General features: G+C 43.9%; 1 protein-coding gene across 1 annotated transcript in view; it reads right to left on the reverse strand.

Annotated features, from left to right (window-relative positions):
- LOC120837172 (venom metalloproteinase antarease-like TtrivMP_A) overlaps positions 1-21,574 on the reverse strand; it is a 38,591-nt gene extending 17,017 nt beyond the window's left edge. Inside the window, exons 1-8 of the mRNA XM_042294638.1 lie at positions 21,520-21,574; positions 17,424-17,602; positions 14,154-14,246; positions 13,921-14,047; positions 10,759-10,809; positions 8,729-8,859; positions 7,240-7,311; positions 6,595-6,737 (exon numbers count right to left, since the gene is read on the reverse strand). Of these exons, the coding sequence (XP_042150572.1) occupies positions 6,595-6,737; positions 7,240-7,311; positions 8,729-8,859; positions 10,759-10,809; positions 13,921-14,047; positions 14,154-14,246; positions 17,424-17,602; positions 21,520-21,574 (851 nt within the window). The remainder of the gene's footprint in view (positions 1-6,594; positions 6,738-7,239; positions 7,312-8,728; positions 8,860-10,758; positions 10,810-13,920; positions 14,048-14,153; positions 14,247-17,423; positions 17,603-21,519) is intronic.
- Positions 21,575-21,965: the final 391 nt, after the last annotated feature.

Consider the following 21,965-nt stretch of genomic DNA (forward strand, 5'->3'; position numbering starts at 1 on the left):
TTTGCATCGTACGTCAACCGGCTTCGCCTGGACTGCCATCTGTTCCAAGTGCGTAAACATTCAACGTCTTATCGCTCGGCATGAGTGGGCGGTACCCGAGAACGGCCTGAGCAAGTTACAGACACTTTGTTGGCGGCAGCGACAGCGAAGGGACACCGAATAATCCATCTGCATTTCACACCTTTGTTCTATTTTTCTAAATTGCTTAAAGAACATATTGAGATACACCGCTGTCGTTGTTGCTGCCACAGATGTTCCCTTGTGTTTTGCATTTCCCTGTGTAGTATATTTTTTTTACTGCTGTTGTTTGGGTTGTGTGGCGCTTTGCATTGCGTAACTGTTATCTTGTGCCCTACTCTACTATTCCGATTGTGTTTTTGTTCGTGTATTCCTCCAAGTATCAGGGGAAGATATTCTAGAGACCTTAGTGATGTGGTAAAGTATACGGGTGAAAAACAACCTAATAGTATTAAGGAGGTCGTCAAAGCCCTAACTGCCCTGGTAAGCAAGCTGGACGTGTTTGCGACTGACATAAAAGTTGAAGTCGGAAAGGTATTGAGCTCGAATACCGCACTCCATGCCGAGCTTGTAGGAATACGCGATTCAATCACCTTTCTCAATGCGGACGTGGAGCAGGTTAAGAGAGATGTCGTGGACATGTGACGAGAGGTTACTGAGGTGAAACGTCAGAGCTCCCGGCTACTAGCAAAAAAGTAAAAAGATACTGCAAGAACTCAGTTAAGAAAAAAAGCAAATAGTGGAACTATAAACAATAAAGCAGGAATCTGAACATCGAAATCAAAGACTTCCCTGTGGTTGTAAATGTAAACCTACAAAATGTAATGGGGGCAGTGGCTGCGTTCCTTGCACTGAGATCTCTAGCGGTGATATTGACGTCGTGCATCGGGTGCGGTCGAAAGATAAAGGGAAGACCAACCTTGTGGTGAAGTTCACAAACCGAACTATGCGGGAAAGGTTGCTCTCCAAGGCAATGAAGACGAGATTAAACACCTGCCTCCTTGGATTTCAGACTGGCCAACCCCTGTACGTAAATGAGCACCTTTGTGTTGAGAACAAGATCATGTTGAGCAAAGCTCGTCAGGTGAGGAAAAAGAAAAACTGGAGTTTCTGGGTTTCGCAAGGAAAGATGCTAATGCGCAAGACCGATAATTCGCCCGTTCTGCATGTCACGAGTGAAGGGGACCTGGCGAAGGTAGTGTAGCTTCTGTAATGCTAACGTTTAGATTGTGTTTTTGTCATCATGCCTTACACTTTTCATAAAATTGATCAATTAGTAAAAAATTAAGACTGTGGTTTCCATATTTCATAGCAACATGCATAGTCTTCCAGAAAAAAAACTTTCTGGCTGCGTAGATATCGCGGCATGAGTTCATCTTTCACGTAATTTCTGTAACTGAAACGTGGCTCAAATGTGATGAAACAGTTTTTATATTTGGCCATAATCTGTCCTGACTTCCACGGGAGTCACGCACAAGAGGAGGTGGCGTCGCGTTATGTGTGAAAGAATATATTTTCTTTCAGGAAATGGTAGCTGTCTCCGTCAGTAACGAGGTAGTGTAACCACTATTTATAAGGCTTGATTGTGGATTAATAGTTGGTGTAGTGTAACACCCGCCTAGCTCGAGTGTGTCAGCATTTTTTATTATATTTAAAGCAATACTTACATTACTATTTAATGGATCTAAGAAAGCATTGCTGTCGTTAGAGACTTCAATACAGACTCCGACGGTGATAGTAACATTAACTACGGGCTACTTTTGGGATCACTTAACTTGCGTAATCTTGTCATAGAGGCTACTCGCATTACTGGCACATCTAGTACGTCAAATTACCATGTTCTTTGTAACATTTAGACCGGTGTGTGTGCCAGTGTTTATACTGAACCAGTAACCGACCATTTGTTCGTATTTGTTGTTGTGCTAAAACAGCTGCCTAGTCATGTCAAATCAACTTGACAAATACTACTCACTAAACTAAGTTATGACCACCTTTGTAAACAATTACAACAAACAAATGCTACCACAACTTATGATCCAAATATTCATACGGAATGTTTTAACTTTGTTGCTGTCCTGAAAAATGTGATAACGGAAAGTAGCGTAAAACATACCTTAAACAAATACAACGAACCAGTCTGCCCTTGGATGACTAGCCACATACTAAATGTTCTAAAGGAAAAAGAGCTGGTACTAGAAATGGAAACGAAACAAAACTAATGATTATTATCTAGGCCAGTTTCGTCAGTTAAGAAATAAATAAGTCTCTTTGATGAGAAAAAGAAAAAAGAATACTCTTCTGCGCTTATTAAACTTGCGGATGGTGATACTAAAACATCTGGGACGTAGTTAATAAGGCAATACATCATGATTCAAAGAGTTGTGTATCTCGTGACATAGTTGAGCAGGATACGGTGAACGTTATAATGACTATTTTACAAATATAGGGCCTATCTTGGCGGCTCAAATGCCACACGTATCCCACTTCCCAGATTCACTGAAACCTTTTACTAATAGTTTTGAAATTGACAGCATAGAAATGTATGAAATTATATTAACAGTTGGAAACATTCGCGAAAATAAAGCGACTGGACTCGACACTATTCCCGTAAAAGTATTTAAAGACAATATAGATATTATAGATGCTCATCTCTTACATCTGTTCAATCATTCTTTAGAGAGCGGAACTTATCCCAATGAGCTTAATATAGTCAAAGTCATGCCCACTTTCAAGGATGGGGATTCATCCGACCCATCCAGTTGTAGAGCAATCTCGATTTTAAGTGCAATTAATACTATCTTTGAGAAAATACTTTGTAATCGCTTTAAGGAATTTATAAATAAATACGACATTCTTTGTCCTACCTAACACGGATTTAGGCCAAATAGATCTACTTCCACCGCAGTCCTAGCTATGACTCAACTTCTTAACAAGTCGCTCAACGACCACAAGATTGCTATAGTTTTCTATCTAGATATAAAAAAGGCATTCGATACAGTAAGTCATACTATTTTATAAAATAAGCTTAATAATTATGGATTTAGGGGTAAAATAATTCAACTACTCTGTAGCTATCTCTCGGATCGAAGACAATCCGTAATAATCAAAGGCTTCGTTTCCTCCTCATAAACTGTGCAAACTGGTGTTCCGCCGGGTTCAGTCCTCGGACGTATTTGACTATCTTTCTACGTAAATGATTTTTCGTCTATCCTGAAGTACTCGGACTCATTAATGTTCGCTGATTACACGGCTTTATTTTTTATAGTTGATAGTGTCGATGAAGTACAGTCAAAAGTAACTGAAGAATATATTAGGGTGCTAAATTGGTTCACAAGTAATCAACTCACCCTTAACCTACTAAAACCAAGTATTCAGTGTTGCATTTTGGGTATTATTGTGGATTCCGACATGCACTGGAAACGTCAAGTTAATAATATTTGTTTAAATTCTGCTTATGGGTGTTTTACCTTACCAAAGGAGCGCGAATGTTTTGACTTAAGTATTCTACGCATTATTTGCTTCGCATTCTTACACTGTCAGCTAACACATTGCTTAGAGTCATGGGGAAATACATATCCTACGTACCTATAGTCAATTAGTTGTCTACGGAAACTTTCGCTAAGAGCAATCACATTTTCTAGTAAAACTGACGCAAACCGACACTTATTTCAATCATTACACGTGCTTGCCATAAGCTTAGAATATAAATTAAAAATATCTCAAGTAATACATAACATTATACGAACTAATGAACCACTGCCTTTATCTGTGTTTAAATGCCCATCAAGAAATACGAGGGCGTGCTGTTCATAGTCAATTTAATTTACCACTATGTAGGAATGTTTATGATCGAAGACTTGTTGAATTCAACGGTTCATTAATTTGGAATTATATACCCACGGATACTAAGCAGAAATCTAACGTTTTGCCTTTATTAAAAAGTTGTTTTATAACATTCAGGGTTAATGACCCAGCCATGTCATCTCGTACGCAAGATATTTTACGTAGCATTTGCTTCGTGCTGCATGGCGATACGTAGTTTGTGATTGGACCCGATACTAGCCGTAGTGGCTATGGGTCCAAACAATTGTTGTGTAAATGAATAAGTGATTTAAAAAAAAAATCTGAAATCTGAATCTGAAATGTGAAATGCTCTGTGCGCAGATGAGCTATACGGCCTTGGGGACATAATATAGGAGGATAAGTATGACGATGGGTCGAATAATTAACTTAAATGTTTAAGTTAGTTTTTGTTTAACTCAAATAGATATATAGTTTCAACTGGAACCTTGCTGAGCGTCATCGAATATCACAAAGTCACTTTAGAAAAGTTATAAGCGCGTGTAAAGCACGGTGGTGCGCTAAGTTGGTGTGACGGGCGCAAGGCTAGTGGCGGGAAAACCCGGATGACGAGAGACGAAACATCCGCCAGGGCACGTACTCGCACCCCCATCTTGTGCCGTGTTGCACGAGTGACTACTTAAGCGTACCCGCTCTTCCCACGTGTTCCGAGCGTCTCGTAAATTTACCGAAATATTGGTTCTCGATGGCGCTGTGTATCTTTACCTATTAACACGTTATTTACAAATCTTAATTAATTAAGTTACTTGTAACGATTAACTCGAGATATTAGAGAGTTTTAGAATAGCGCATGCTAAAGCTTTGCGAACGTAAAAAACAGCGTCGTCGCCAGTGCGCATGCGCCGAACGCTAACCACATTTCGCGCTTTGCGCGTGCAATTTTAGCGTGCGCTATTTTTCGGAAATTGCGTGCGTACGCAAAGAGTCTTTGCTTTCCTCCAAGGAGGATTCGTGATGGGAAGTTGGCTAAAGCCAAGACGAGCACAGTTAATACATGGCGGCTCCCAGGACCAGGTCTACGGCCGCTTTGGCGGAGTCGTAAACGTGGCATTGGTGGCATCCTCGCGACAGCAATTTTCAAAACGGGACGACGTTGCACTCGGTTTGGCAACGATCGCCGGCAGCTTGACGCTTGCGACGCGCGAACATTTCACGGTGAAGGCAGCGAAGTGTTTTTATTTATTCAGCGAAAGTTAGTACACGAGACTTCTCTTGTCGAGGCGACGCACGCTGACACGACCGGTCGACTGCTCGCGTCGCATTCTCATGTTTTAAGGAAATCTAAAATGTTAGCCTGAACCAAAAAGAACTTTTTTTTTTTCAAGTTGAGGCCGGTTCACACTTTTGCAACCGAGTACGACCGACAGAGAGGAGAGTTCTAGAAACCTCTTGAGATTTGCTAGGACAAGAGAACACACTGGCACTTGGTGCCATCTTTGCGGTGACCCTGGAACTATATTTCACAAGAGCAAAGGGTTTGAAGGATTTCCGAGGTCAAATGTGCGTAATATCCATAAGAAAGGCGTGTTTATAACTCTGAAACAAAGTTTTCAAGCCAAGAAACGATATATAATGATCGAGAGAAATAGAAATTATGCCGAACTGAAAAGTTTACACTGCAACCCGATAGATGGCGCAAGTGTGTCCAGTCGTTATAAGAGGTTTCAGGGCACCGAGTTCTAAGAGGTCGCAAGAGTGTGAACGGGCTTTTACAGCATTTAGTGTGTGATATAAAAATTGTGACTGTATCTTGGTGGCGTTCAAAGCGCGAGATGGTTGGGCTTTAACGTCGAGGCGGAGAAACGCTATTCTAAAACGCTCTCGCGTGGCGTGCGCTAACCCAAGGGCTAAATTTAGCGCTAGCATGCGCTAAAATTGCGTACGTTATTTTAAAACTCTCTATTATGTCCTGATTGCATAACTGACCTGCACAGACCGTAGTAGGGAAGGTTTTGCGGCTTTTCTTAGGAGTCGGTAAGCATTTAATAAAACACCCTCTATATAAGGCGACGATGAAAAAAGAATTATATTAACCCTTTTTTACCCCCAATGATCCGCACTCATACAGAACACTTGCCAGGTCTTTGAGTCATTGTTGGGAAGCTTTAGTCAGTCTGTACTCGTTACCGAAGAGAAAATGTAACGAATTACGTTACTCGTGATTTCAAAATAAGAAGGGCGCCTTACCGATCTATATCACCTCAAAATAAAAGGAACGCGTTACGCCTTTCGTTACAAAGGTAACGCGCGTTACTTCTGCGTTACATTTGAATGACATTTATCCACCCGGCATCGAGGGCGACAGCGTTTTTCGACACTGGGAAAAATAGCGTGGATGTATTGTGGGATGAGCGCAAGAATTTATAGGACCTGGCGCTTAGACACAAATATATAAAGTATTTTTCTAGGTTTTGGTGAGATGTAAAAAGGAACGCAACTACAATCCCCGTTTCTGAAAATCAGTAAAGTACCCGTTACTAATTTGAAAAAGTAACGAGCGCGATATTATGTTACCAACAATGTAACGTGTTACCGGTACGCCGTTGCTGCTAAGGCGTTACCGCAAACACGGGCTTTAGAAGATTGTTTCCATAACTCCGATCACGATATTCGATGTTCCGCTTACGCATTTGCGAATCCATCGTATCGTTATCGGAGGCATCGAAACGATTTACTAAACGCTCTATAATTAAGTAGGGAGTTTTGTTAGCTTACGACGTGACATAGACAATAGCATCTCGTGCGTCCCTCGTGTACGTTGCGTTCACGTAATTGAAGAAGCTGCCCAAGGTTCCGCATAGGTGGATCATCGATCTATTGCGTGCAGGATCGGGTATGAGACGAGTGAACGTGTAGTTCTGGAAGAAAGTGACAGGCAGGTAAAGGGATCAGAGGTGGCAGTATATGTGGTGCTCGGAACGCGTCTTCGACCAGTGTGTTTATCCCTCATCCTAAAAAAGTGGTCCCTCGATTTCCGCTCGATAACGTCGAACTCGCGTCACGTTGTTGCCGGCCGCGACCCTAGTGGTGTCACAGCAGCGGTCGTGGATGTGGCAGACGCGTGTTCTGCTGCAGGTTGCTCTCTGGCTTGACAGCCCAGGGAAACGTCGGCGCCGAAGAGTTGGGACACCTCGACGAAGGCGACATCCACGTTCAATCGTACATTTTGCCGCCATTTCTAGCAGTAAGCCTCAGGATCGCGACATCTGGCAACATGACAGGCCGCTGTCGGTGACGTCATTTTTTGCCACTTTGGGAGCACTTTTCACGCGTGAGCGGGATGTAACGCTAAACAAACCAGTCGAAGACGTGTACTTGGCAGTTATTAGAGAGAAGCGAGGATGTTGTTCCGCTACGTACCGTGAGTTTTGTAATGCTCAGGACGATGAACTGTACTTTGGGCCTGGTCAGTTGGCTGTAATACTGGTTCACCTAAGAAAATTAGAAGTATTACACCAATATCGATAATAACCGCGGTGGCAATAACGTCACCGGCGGGCAACACCGGACCGAGCTAACGAGTTGGATTTTTGGACACTCCCGCTCCCTAGGACCTGCACCAATTCTTCGTGTATTTATTTGCTTTTTCACTTAAACGAGCACTCCCTAGCAATAAGATTTAAAAAAATTTCCTAGAGTGGTTATAATTTTCTGTGGCGATCGTGAACTAAAGACGCGTTTCGTAACCCAATGGTTTCTTCGTCAGTCCAGCTAATGGTATTTAGTTCTCTAGCTGGACTGACGAGGGACCTTACAGTTTCCGAAACGTTTCTTGATTCTGCGATCCCGATCTTAAGCCACATAAAACTACACTTTAAAATGAATTGTCACAAGAAGAAAAGCACATAGAAATACACAACACAAACATAAATTGAAAACGAACTGATATGACTAAATGCTTGTGGGTCTACCTTAATGCATCAAAAATGGGAGTTGATTTTTCCTACTAACGCTAGTTTGAATCGAGTTCTTCTGTGGTATAGAACATTCGCAATTGAACCCTGGCTGGAGGATTGTGACCGCACACTGCTCACCCCAGGTTACCGTAGTATGTACCTAAACTTTGTGCTACGTGTGTCATCTATTTTATAAGCCTAAGCATCGTGGTGCATTCCAAATTATTGTAAACAAAGTAATTGCAGCAGTACTCTGGACGCACCTGACAAAACCGCCTTACGTCGAATATGTTTTCGGGTTGATAAACCTCGGTGTATTTGGGTGGCTAGCGAAACTCATAATGCCGGTAAACCCCGTTCGAAACGAGCACGCCATAGTTGCTAGGCCAGTTCTCTCATTCCGCCATTGTTTGGGAACATTCTCGGAGCTCGTATTGGACACGAGGGATACGTCCACGTTCGGCTAGGACTGGGATCCAAGAACCCGCTACGTGCCCGATAAATTGCGACCACCAATGTTGCTCGACGGGGCTTTTAAAAAAGCGGCTAGCATGACGAAAACGCTGTTATTTTTTCCTATGGTCACGTGATCGCTTACACCAGCCAATGAGAGTGCTGCGTAAGTCTTCATTTTGGCTGTGTCGCACTCTGCTTATATTAATTTAGCGAATTAGATTAGGCTCACGCCTCGCCAGAACTGACGGAACTGCTTAATCGCCACTTTTTTTTTTTTGCCACGTTTATGAGTTTACCGTTTTTTTTGTTTTCTTTTCAAAATGACGGAAATGCATTATACCTTTAATGTTTTGTATTCAATTCTCTCATTCAAAAACTATTACAACCGTTTTTCGGCCTTCTGTTAAATTAACAGCACGTGCAGTCCAACGTGTTCCGAAGCATTAAAGGGCACAGTTAAGATATCTAGAAAACTATACAACGCAAATTCCTCATACCTTACTCATTATGATGCCAAAATACTGGATGAAATCATCCATTGTTTTGTTTGGGCCGTGAGAAGGGTCTGAAAATATTCTGACTTCTACGATAAATTTTTCCGGTACGTTGTTGAGCTTTCTTTCAGTCACTAAAAAGAGAAAAAAAAAGCATTAAGAAACCGAAACGTTCCAAATAATTTTCACGCCAATCTCTCATTACGCCATCCCGCTTGAAGTACTAAACCCGATGATGTTAAATTGTCTTAAGACCACAATTGATGTAATATATTAAAAATGCGTCTCAATAAAATATATATCTCAAGTAATGAGAAGCTCGCTCCATCATTTCAGTAGTAGCGGCTTCACCTACCCTATTGAAGGTTCTCCGCTAGAAGAAACAGCATCCTATAAGTTACTAGACATCCAAATAAACTTTGAGCTGAACTGACAAACACACGTGAATTATATTATTAACTACCCTACTCGCGTGTCTGTGTATTTACCACGTAACTTCCACGTGGCGCCTTCAACTTTAAAAACTTCTGGTCTAGAGAACTCTCTTCTGTTCTAATATTGAATATGCTTCTTCAGTGTGGGATCCAGCCTCGAATTTTCTAGTAATAACCTAGCATCAGTTAAAAACAGCGACGCGCTTTTTATTTCTCTGACCTCTCTCGCCTATCGAGCGTACGATCCATAAGGTCTAACTTAAACTTTCTCCACCTTGTCCTTTCCAGAAGAGTATCGGAACGAGCTCTCATTTTCTCAGAATACACCATTATAATTAATCACTAAAAAGTTAGCTTCTTTCCTACAGACGTCATGCTTCTCCCATACAGACCAACTTCATAAAGCAGATGTCGATTATTTGATCGCTAACGTGTTTTTTTTCTCATTTATTTGTACCAAAGACGAGCATTGAATGGAACTATCTGCCGACCTCAGTCACCATATGTAGTGACCGTAAAGGAAGGTCTTCAAAGTCGCCATTTAAGATCACTTTCTCTCCTATGCTCCGTTTCCCTTCAAGTCCGAGCGCAATCTATGCCACGATCCGGTGCAGCCAATCAGGCAGCAGCAAAAGGGCATCGTCACGGCACTCGTCGTCTTTGTGGATTGGCTATTGTCACGAATGACGAGGTGACAAACAAGGAATAACAGAGAAAACTTAAACTTTTAAGGGGGGCGAACTTGTGCCCCAAACAAAAAGGGAACGCAAGATAACAACAGAGCGTCGCGGGCGTCGAATTCGGCGTAGCAGCAGAGTCGAACGCTGGGACGAGACTGACTCCGCTCGCCTTGCGGGGTAGCCAATCCACAAAGACGACAAGCGCCTAGAGAGTGCAATTTTCACACTGCTTAATTGGCCCTAGTTCGAAACGCATATCGTCGGATGCGGTGGGACTTAGATTGAAACGGATTACGTGAACCTATATTCGTTGACGAACACACAGTCCATGCGCAGGCGGGGTGGTGGAAGTTTATCGTGATGACTTTAACCCGAGACTGGGGCGGAACAAGAGAAAATGTTTCAGTGGTAGCATAGGAACGGTGACAGACGCGTGTCTAGTTAGAGACCTGTCTTTCCCTGTTTCTTTTTCAGCAAACAATTAAAGTAGTGTTTTTTTTGTTTGTTTTTTTTGGTGGGGGGGCTTAAGTGAAGTCAATTTGCACAATGCTGCGCGATCATATCTTGAATTCCTCCTGGGATTGCGAGCTTCCGAGAAATGGAAACCGAGTGATTGGAAAGGTTAATTGATAATCAAATTGTGATCGACTTGTTTTCGGAATTAGACAAGAGGTAGTTACAGATGCGAACCTATTTAAAACCTTCCTGTTCTTGACTTTCTTTTTTGCCTCTGAAAACATTCATTTCCCTTGTGCCCGTCCCACGTTAAAGTATTCATGATAAACTATATTTGTATTTTTATAGAACGTTTTATCAATTTACATTCATTTGTTTTGACTGCGTCTCTCTCCCTTTTGTAATACCCTCAGGGTATTGAAAGCATTAAAATAAATGAATAAATATGTATAATATCGCTTGCCTTCAGGGGTGGACGGGCCAACATCCTTTGTTAGGAGGCTTAGATCTTGAGCTGCGTGAAAATGCATGACACCGAACGATAATTTAATATAATATTGTTTATACTGCATTAACCTAAAATTGTAATAAAATAAACAACTAATATTCTTGAATACTGCCTTGTTCGAATGGAAGGTTCAAGTGTTGCTTCTTGAGTTTAATTAAAACCCTTTCGGCCCTGGCGTTGTCAACTGACGCCACAAGTTAAAATTCATCCTGGCACTTTGAAAACAAAACAAGAAGTGTCAGTTTTTTTTTTCCAGCTAGTCTTTAGGAATGCCTACTGCCATCGACATCAGTACTTACGTGGTGGTGTCGAGCTGGCGGCAAGAAAGAAAAAGATTCTACATCGAAAGCATGGCGAGCCGCGCGCCAGGTGAGCTCGTCCTTTTAAATATTATAACTAAATAAATCGTAGAATACATGCGTTCCAATTTATATATCATGTTTTTCATGCTTACCTGAGCGTACGAGCGCTTGACCTGGTGTGATGTGGCGCGTAGCTTTTTCGTAGAGTATTTTTTTCATTATGTGCTATTTTGACGCCATCAGGGCTCAACGGCTGCAAATGGCGGCCATTGAGTTCACGGCGGGCGCGGCGTTTCAGGTTTGCTGTTTCTGTTTTCTCGCAGGTGCGCCTATACCGACGCCGTTATTCTACGCGCGCCAGCGGTTCCAAGTAGCCACAGACACACGTTTTGGGGACCTATATAATAAACATTTGTCCGATGTAGAGGGCGAATTCGATGGAGAAGGCGATGCTGTCGAGCTTCATGGGACCGACCCAGCGCAACCGGACAGTGAGAGCGATAGCTCTGATGACGAATGCGAACTCGGAACAGCCAGTGGACGGAGAAGCAGACCATTTCAGAAACCAGACCTAACATTTCAAGGAGACGTCCATGAAATGCCGGAATTGGAAGAGGAAATACCACCCCCGTATCAATATTTATACGGTATGTTCCAAACAGTGTGGTCCTGGAACTCGTGGATAAAACAAACCAATACTCGATGCTACAGGAAGGAAGCTCAGTGAAAACCTATCAAGAAATAAGGCGTCTTGTAGCACTCCACCTCACATTGGGTGTTCTGCGCTATCCGATGTTGAGACTCTACTGGAGGCCGAGCATGAAATCGGCTCTTGTAGTGTCAACAGGACTGTCACGGCGGCCGCTTTGAGAAGCTGCGGAACAATCTGCACATCATTGATGCCAACAACGCCAGCACGATTGACCGCCTTTGGAAGGTTAGGCCCCTAATGGTTCCTTTTCAGGGATGGCGCAATGAGCTCGATCTAGAGGAGCGCCTTTCCCTTGATAAGCAGATTGTGCCATTGAAGGCCCGTCTTGACACCAAACAATATGTCAGGGGAAAGCCAAACCCGTGGGGCGTGAAAATATTTATGCTTTGTGGCGAATCTGGCCTTATTATTACTTCCTTCCATACCACGGGTCCACAACTAGCTTAGCTGAGGACCTAAAGTGCAACTTTGGTATCACAGGTGCGATAGTTCTGCATCTGGCTCAGCGCATTCCATCTGGTTTTGGACATAAGTTGTGTTTTGATAACTATTTTACGTATGTGCCTTCCTTCGTGAAGTGCTGAAGAATAAAATATTTGCTGCCGGAACAGTAAGGTCCAACCGGTGTGAGAAATGTCCCTTGATGAGCGAAAAGGACCTCAACAAAAAAGGGCGTGGCTTATCTGATTGCCTCGTGAGTGGGGATGGACATGTGGTCGTGACGAGGTGGATAGATAACAGGAAGGTGACCTTGGCATCCAACTTTGTTGCTGTGGAGGACGAAGGTACCGCTCACCGGTGTAGCAAAGCAGACAACTGTTTTCTCGACATCAAACGACCAGCTGTAGTGGGAGCATAAAACCGCAGCATGGGCGGCGTCGACAAAGTGGATTTTTTGGTAGCTCTATTGCACGACCAACCGGTCGAGGAAGTGGACACTCAGGAAGATATTCCATTTCATGAACCTGGCAGTTGTGAACGCCTGGCTCGAGCACAGGAAAGACGCAGACAGGCAGCTTATCTTGTCCACTAAACAGCTCGACCTATTTGACTTTACCTTAGGTGTCATTGAGGCGCTTTCAGTAGCTGAGAGAAAACCTGTTGCACGGAAGAAAGGGAGGCCCTCGGATTCCCCTCTGCGGCCTTCGAAGCAACCTAGTTTCGCAGAAAACTGGCCAGTGCAAGATGTCAGGTTTGATCAAATGGGTCATTGGCCCGGTCACGACGATGCAAGATGGAGCGCTGCACTGGAAAACCTCGAATAATGTCTGATAAGTGCAAAGTTCACTTCTGTTCGTCCAAATCAAGAAACTGCTTCAAGGCGTTTCACATGCCGAACTAAGACAATTTCTGCGTCTTTAGCCTTCCTGCAAAGTTTGCAATTAAAGCACCCACAAATCCCATTTTACAACCCTTGAGCCCGGATGTCCTGTTTCGACGCCATAACAGTAATTCGGTTATTACATCGACTACAAGGCTTCAATTTGGAATGGGTATTATTCAACCCATAAAAAAAAAATAAAACACACTAAAAGAAATCTGCACTCAAAATGAAAAGGTCAGGGCCGAAAGGGCCAAAAAGGCCGAAAAGTCAATTCGCACAATGCTGCGCGATCATATCTTGAATTTCCTGTGAGATTCTGAGCTTCCGAGAAATGGGAACTGAGTGCCTAGAAAACCTAATTGGCAAATGAATCGTGGTCGAATTGATTTCAAAATAATGTGTGTAGTGAAATCGCGAACATTGTTGCTTGATTGTACTTTATAAAAGTGCTTAGGTTTGAGGATTGTCATAAAAATGCCGCCTGACAAAAAATTGTCCTGCATTGCGAAAGTAATACATTATATATTTTTTACCCTAATATTTTAAGCAGCGGTTTCATAGAGATGTTACAAAAACGCGCGTGCGAGCAATTTGTACCGCAGACGATAATCGAGTGGAAAATGATTCGTTGATTAAACCGTAGTATCAATCAAATTTGCAGCAAATATTCTTATTTTAGTTACTCTGCACTAAAATAATTACTCGGCGCTAAATATTTTTCCACTCATTTTAAAACAAGCTTTCTCTGATAGATTTTGTTTTTTACATTTGAGTCTTACCAGAGTCGGCGCCGTGTGGATTATCGATGTCCTCAAGATCTAATAATGAGTGAGCAACGAGATCATCTTCTGACCGGCCATTCGACGCGATTGGCTCGATTGAGAATTTGTTGTCGAGGATTCCCCTCTACAAAAAAATTGGGCGTAAGCAAAACATTAGAAAAAGACTTGTGTGCAACAATATATTTTAAGAAGCTTAGATATCGTTCTATAAAAATAGAAGTAAATCGTACCACTTGAACAGTTCCTTTTTCTTCATCAACAAACACAACAGAGGTGTGGTTTCGGTCTTGATACAAATTTCTTTCTAGGTCCTTGCCATCCATCTGCAAGGAATGTTTTAAATTATAAAATAAAATTTGTAATGACTCCGCAAACACTTGCTTGCCCCCAAAACTTATTCTCCATTTCATTTTGAATGCACCATATTTTTCATCCGCTTACAAATTTACCAAGAGCTTTCCTAGTTCCACGATCGGAATAGCAAATTAAACTATGACCATATAAAAGTATCATCATCATCATGTTTTTTTTTTTGTCTGCTTACGAACAGTGAAACTGATGTTGCACATAGAACACATCTTAAAATTCCGATGACCGCTCAATGCTTTTGTTATACAATATTGTATTTGGGTAAGGAAACTAGCTGAAATGGTGCGATTAGCAAAGGTAGTTGCAAATATAGGTAAATTAAAATGAAGAATTATATATTAAAAAAAAATTAGTATAAAACTCGCAGAAAATATTTTGCTTAGGGTACAGTATAAATTTTTAAATATTAGACAGGTAGAACCTAAACCTCTGAATGTCTGAGTTGGAGATGTCTATACTGGTTCTACTATGTTGTATAATATATTGCATCCAGTTAAGGGGCTAGATAAGTTTTTTTTTTTTTTTCAAACTGAGAAAATTGGATTAACCATCAATATTACTCGCGGCACCTAGAACCACTAGCTGACGAAGTTTGCATAGTTAATCAGTCTATATGCAAGCACGTATGCCAAGGAAACAAGATCTAGCTCAAGCCTTGGCAGTACTAAAGTAGAAAGACCACATCGTCGGGGAAGTCTCGCATTATAATAATACACTGTGGCAAACTTAATGCAAATGCAAATGCAAATGAATGAACCCTACTTGATCCATTGTAAAAAGTTCCACGAAGCCGCCGAAAGACAAAATCTAATGGGGTTCCGGGATTTGAACTCCGGGCCTCCAAATATTAGAAAGTTACTGAGCGTTATGAAAAACCGCAAAGTTTGTGTATTTTAGAAAAACCTGAAGCAAGTTTGGGGAGTGGAGGGGCGCTAATCTTACCACCTGAGGTACAGGCGGAAGCCTTGCGTTTCGAAAACGCAAATGATAAGAAAAGAAAACTCCGCGTGGCGGCGTCGTAGTTGGATACAATTTGGCGACACAGAGGCCCGATTCACACTTTGGAATTAAAAACAGCGCAAAAGACGAAGGACCAGACGAAGAAGAAACGCGATCACAGCGCTGTGTCCGTGATGCTTCTTCGTCTGGTCCTTCGTCTTTTGCGCTGTTTTCAATCCTGATGTATGGCGTAAACTCGCCCTGGCCTCAATTTTAGCCAGATGCAAAAAATCCTTATAGCTTTGAAGGGAAAGCGACTTTCTCGTTCAGGAAAACACGAACATCTGGCGTCCCGCAAGCTCCCGATTAAGACGAAGAGGGCTGTTGCCATAACAGCCAATCGGAGAGGTCGGCATGATCTAAGGACGTAGATTTTGGATCACGTGCCATTTCCGGCAGCGCTTGTATGGGTATCATGTCCGTGCGATGTAATGTCGACATAGTGAAATCGATTTAAATGGTCCCGAATACCCAGTGCTGCCGTGGAGCGGCATTGTCGATTGCTACGAACTGGATCGCTACGAAGTCAACGCAACTGCCGGCGTTGCTAAAAGAAGACGGCCCGCATGGCTGTGCAAAGCCGCGCACATGAAACCAAATCGCCGCGGCGTTCTTCGTGGCCTGGGGGATGCAGGAGGGAGACGACGTTCAGGGAGATACGATTGGACTACAAGATTGTCAGCGATAGCCACGTAAATAGCCGTTCACTTTGGGAGCGGAACCGCGCTGGCACCGAGATGATGGACTGCGTCTTGGTAGCCGCTTCGAGAACGACGTCTTATAACAGAATGAATGAATTGCTGGGCTACTAGACTATCGCAAATCGGTGCTGACGTGGTGCTCTGCAGACAAAGGTTTGGCCGGGATTGCGCAGCTCGCCAAAAGTGCTCTAACTCGACATATGTTGTTGCATATCGTCATGTCGGAATAAAAAGCACATGCCATATAAAGTGTACGTACCCTTGTCGCGTATCAATTCATAAGGCGTTTTTAGTTTAACTTTAAAACACGAAAAAGAAAAAATAGAACCGAGGGGTGTGGACTGCCACTTCCGACGAGAGCGTTCGCCACCGCTGATTCAGAAAACAAGGGGACGACAAGTGGAAGAAGCTGACCCTCTTACCCGAAAATAGAAGTCGGGGTTCAAACTATTTATACGGGAAGGGTTTGCAAAGGTCGCGCGGGCATATTACACTAGGCAAGCCAGTCGATCGCGGTTAGACGGTGTTGGCCAGGGACCGTCAAAGCAACGTTGCGTCGGAGTACATTGCTAGGCCTAGCATTCCCAGTCAGCCCTTGGCGATCGCTTGGTCGGCCATTAGGGAGTTTTCAGATCGTTTTCGCCGTCCCGCAACTCTCTCCGCAACCTGCTCGATGTGTACCTGGAACTCTACAGTCAAGGCAAACTGCACGCAGGCGCAAAGCGGCTTCTTTGTTGCGGAGGGCTTAGCGGAGGGGAAAATGAGGTCTACGAAAACACCCTATCGCCGCTGTAGCTTTTTCCGGGTATCAGCACAAGTTGCAGCGTTCATCTGCGCGGCGTTGTCTGGGGTACTTATTTGTCTTCTCTTTTTGTTTGAAGTTGGGACGCGCGCGGAGTGCACGTAGATACATAAAGGTCTGTTAGTCGATCGTCGCGACGACGAAAGCGAGAGATGTGGCCGCCCATGTGAATTTGATCTTAAAACTTGCGTAAGACACGTCTGGAGCGATCGTAGGATTACAACGTAACCTACGCAAAACTTACGGTAATATCGCTTCGTGAATACGGATTTGTTCTAAGGTTTTGTCATACGCACCTGTTGTGATCTAGGATCGTTTCGTGAATCTCTCCTCAGATGAAGGAAGCACGCGCACAAACTCTTTCTACAATTGAGTGATTTAGGGGTATTCGATGACGCTCAGTTGGCTTCCAACTGAAACCCTAAGGTTATTTGCAATAAATATAAAGCTCGGTAAACATCTAAATCTATGTATACAACTTATCATTATCCCCCCATATTTTGTCCTTCTGGCCATATAACTCACCTGCAAAGTCAGCTCTAGTGCAGCTTTCACGGCATTTACTTAGAAAATTTTGTAAAGCCTAGAAAAACACTTTGTTGAAACCAGCAGGACTGGAATGTACTCACGAATTTGTCGTGTCGATTTACACCGTCGTCTATTGAGAAGACAAAGTTGTCCGAGAAAACTTTGCTCTTTTCGAGGCTCAGCACGAGTCCGTGACGAATGTAGAGCGTCTTTTCGCCATTCTGATCTCTCGATTGAAGTATTCTCGGGTACACAATGTTCTCTGAGGGAAGCCCTGCAGCTGTAGAAGTTCATTGGTAGGTTAGGTATTAAGTCCGCACAGGCGTCAGATGTAATTCTACAACTCGAGGTTTCACGATACCCCTTTTTTACAAAGGTCCGCGCCGACGCCTGTCCGCCATTGCTTGATCACCTGCTCTGAGATCGTATTGTACACGAGGGATGCGTCAGCGTTCGGCGAGGACTCGGATCCAGTCACCCGATTCGCGTCCAATGAATGGATGGATGGATGTTAATGGCCATACCCTTTGTAACGGGCGTTAGCTTGCGCCACCTAGCCTAAGTGTAAAAATATCAACAAGCAATGACGACCACCAATGTTGCAAGACGGACTTTAGAAAAGGGTATACTGCTGACGATTATGCAGATCACGCACAGCGAAACACTACGATTTCTTCGCAATTTTATTCAGCCACCAACCTGTTGTGAAAGGGGAATTCCGGTGGTTTTCCGAGGTACCACCCAAACTAAAGCACGTTTCCTAAATATCCAGCCACCACTCTTCCCGGCATGCTTATTACTATCACTAAATCGAAAAGAGTTACTGAGAAAACGTCGAATGAAGAATTATTACAAAACCAACATTCATATTTTCCCGCGCTTGCCGGTGGGGTAACGTCACACATTGTATAAACTGCAAGTTGATCATGCAGTTATGGTGTACAAGAATACTGGGCAGTGTGTCGAGCGCGGGCGGAGGGAGGTCTCTTTCAGGGACAGGGTGGCCAGATGCGGCCGTGCGAATAAGCAAATAGTCGTCCCCAACCAAGCCCCAAAAAAGCGCCGTGACCTTCGTGAAGAAGCCCAAAACAAGCGGAAGTTCAATAAATGCACACATTCTTGAAAATAGTTTATTAATAATAAAATCAAAAAGAGAACTGGCTCAAATACGAAGTCAGCGTGCCATGCCACTATCCGCCGGATAGCGGCATGGCACGCTGAGTAACATGCCAGCTTGAGCTCCAGTTCTGGTATCGTTCTTGGAAGCGACGACTTGGTGAAGCCCATGTTAGTCAAACATGCACTGGAAAGTGGCCAAGAGTTCCTGGCGTGTTTTTCTGTTGCCATGTGCAGAAACGAAGTCGGCATGATTAGCGCGGATCTTGCACTTGCACGCTGCTCTTTTATCGTCTCCGGTGACTAATCCCGGCCAGTCCTTAAGCTGTGTCTCCTTTTCCACATCTTTACGATATTTTTTGCCATACTTCGAAGCCATTTTTTACAAAATACAATGGACACTAGAAACGACGCCGCGACTGCCGACTGGCAAGATGGGCAAGGCGCCAAAACATTTGTGAATGGACAGTAATTGTTTTGTACTTTGTGACGGACGGTAGCTTGCGCCAACTAACCGCGGCGCCAAACGGTCATGCTGTTTTTCGTGTTTTTGACGACAAACGCGCTGTCAATGAGCCATGACGAGCAATAAAATAACAATATTTGAGAAAAAAACTCGAATAAGCCCCAAAAACGCGACAAGCGACTGGAAAAATCTACCAGCGACTCAGTGAAAAAAGAAGCCCAAATCAGCTCATAATAAGCGGAACTGGCCACCCTGTTCAGGGATGACCAGATGGGCGGCCGCGAGGAGGTCCAACGTGTCGCAGGCGTGCTGTTGGAGTGCCAAGCTCAGGCAGCGGTAGCGCTTGGCTGTCCTGGCGTTCCGCACGGGTTCGATTGTTTGGTATTGTTTGGCTAACTCTTTATGGTACTCTTTATTTCTTCTGTTTCACATATTATTTATCCTACTTTCGTTGCCAAATGCTCTGCACGAGACGTGCTTCTTCGGGCAGGACGCCACAGTACACATCGCGACCCTGCTAGCGCGAACACGATATTGGTGCTTTTTCGCACTTGCTTCGAAAGAGTATTAGCGAAAAAGAAATTTTATTCCCTGCATTATGAAACTGAATGAGCTTTTTCCGTAGGAATCAGAACTTTGCTGGCATCTTTCGGTTTCTAAGAGAAAAACCGGCGATCGGCTATTCGCGCTAACAGTGTTGGGTTCTGCATAGGCCGAAAGATCTTCCGTCCCCTCCCCTCCCCTCCCCCCTGGGAAACGTTTCGGACGCTTGAGACATCCCAAACGTGTGTAATCCCATGGATAACGTAGGATAAGCATGCTGACGGTGTGATACCAAAGCAAATGTTTGCCTTTGTGACCCTATAATTTGCTGTCCTTGCAATTGTGATTAGTGATTTTCGTGGTTCAAGTGCACTGACCGTAATGAATTGTTTCAACATTTGGTAAAACAAAATGGGGCTTATAAAACGTATTATGTCGTGTACTTCCGTAGGCTGCACGTCCGCTAGAGGCGCCACTGTCGTCATTCGTAACTACTTCCAATGACCTTCGAAGGAATTTCCAGCACTAGCCTTTATCGTATTTGCTAATACTACGAAGGGTCTTTGAACAGTACTGAACGAATAGTTGGGGAAATTTATCCACTCACCAGCTCTCGTCACGTAGTACCTAAAGCTTGTGAGTGGATGCGTTTTTATTTATCCACTGAGCGCCAGCTATCAATATGTGTGGGCACCAGGACGCATAGATGAGATTACCGAGGTGCACCCAGAAGTTCTGGAGGTGATGGTACTTGCTTTTCCAAAGAGCTCTGGGGAGGGGTAATGGGAAGAAGGGGTCGGATCCCCCCCTCCCCCCTCCCCCCCCCCCCCCCCCCCCCCGGGCAGTCGGCGCCTATGGCGTTCTGCACTTCTACATTCCCCAGCGTGAGGTCATGATAAATGACTCAGTCTCTTGCGCTGAGCCACAAGACCTTTAAATTTTTTGCTACAAAAGAGGCCTCTTAGCACCTCCTTACTGAATAGACGGAGTGCTGGGCCGACCCTCATCATTTCAAAGCCGTTTAGAAGATGTACTCTGCTCTTCGGTGTGTAGAAGCCGGTGCCTATGAACCGATTGAGCAAATTCTTTACAAAATGCGGAAAGTAAAAAAAAAAGAAAAAAAAAGTAGAGCACGATTGTTATCACCTGGGTGGGGAAACTTGCATTTGATGCTTGTGGCAGAGCCTGCATTACATGACGCAGAGTCTCCCGGCCACTCTTCTTAATGTTGGCGGACCCCGTTTCACGCCGACCGAACTCGGTAAGGGCACGAACAAGAGAACAGGCTTCGTTGCAGAACCGGTAGCCACTGTTGCACCCCGGCACAAAACACGTCCTGTCTCTTTTGTCTCGCTGTCCCCCCCGTCATAATACGCGTTGTCTACATGCCACTGAACGGCACCGTTTGCAGTCAAGTTCACTCAGTCATTAAATGACACTACTGCAAAACAAAGCGAAGACGCTAACCACGCAAACACAAAGAGTACGACAGCACGACAATCCGAGCGGGAAGGAGCACGCCTGTTACCCGCAGCGCCTCCTGCCGTCCTTACGTGCCGTCATCGATGCGCCGACCTCCTCCCTCCCTTGATTCTCGGCGTGGACGACATACTGCCCAGTTCTAACACATCATCAGGCAGTCTAAAAAGTTACACTAGTGTGAGCGTTTTAATTTTTTTTTGTTTTTGTTTTGTTTTGCTCGCGTGAATTTACACAGCATTCATTTCACACCATAAAAATTATTCTAATCCGTCGCAAACACACCGTACTAAATATATTAAACAATTGACGCCAGGATTTTAAGTGTGCCTGGCAGAGCATCTCAGTCTCTTAGACCAAATTTAAAGCATCAACAACTGCGCAAAGAAAAAAGTCATTGTGACGTGTAATTTTGGTTACTAGTTCAGAAGTGGCTGGTAATATGTTAAGCCACATTTGAGGAAGGTCAGTTTCTACCCAACTTTCGCCAGAGAGTTTACCGTGTTCAGACATAATCTAAGTAATTCATTGGGAACCAAGTTTTCTGGTTCAGAGCGTTTATTATCTAAAACTAAGGGCACTGTCACACTTACCTGCAAGGACAGCTGACAGCATCAGTGCTACAACGAAACCAACGTTCTCTGGCATTCTGCCTGATCGCAGCCTTCCAGTGCGCGTTGCTTTCGGCAATCTCCAGGATTTTTATAGTCGTCCCTAGTCGTCCTCGTAATCAACGCGGTTTTCCAGAGTTTAGAACACGACAACGGTATGACCTTTCGGAAGTGTTCAGAAAAAATGTGCGTTCCCTCTTTGAACTTTTTTGTTCATTGTCACGCGACGCCTCCTGCCGCTCTTGAAGGGTTAAATTACTAGAGCTAATTAATCATGTCGCGTACGTCATGTACTTGACTAAAACCTGCCCCGACAACATGCTCGGTCACTTGGACTTAAAAGGTGTTCTAAATTGATAAGCCCCGCCGCATCAAAACCAAAAAGGTTGTCTCCAAAAGCCAACGGGAGAGTCGAGGGAACACGTCCA

The sequence above is a fragment of the Ixodes scapularis genome, unplaced genomic scaffold (genome assembly GCF_016920785.2).
Source record: "Ixodes scapularis isolate PalLabHiFi unplaced genomic scaffold, ASM1692078v2 PGA_scaffold6__148_contigs__length_123643588, whole genome shotgun sequence".
Lineage (NCBI taxonomy): Eukaryota > Metazoa > Arthropoda > Arachnida > Ixodida > Ixodidae > Ixodes > Ixodes scapularis.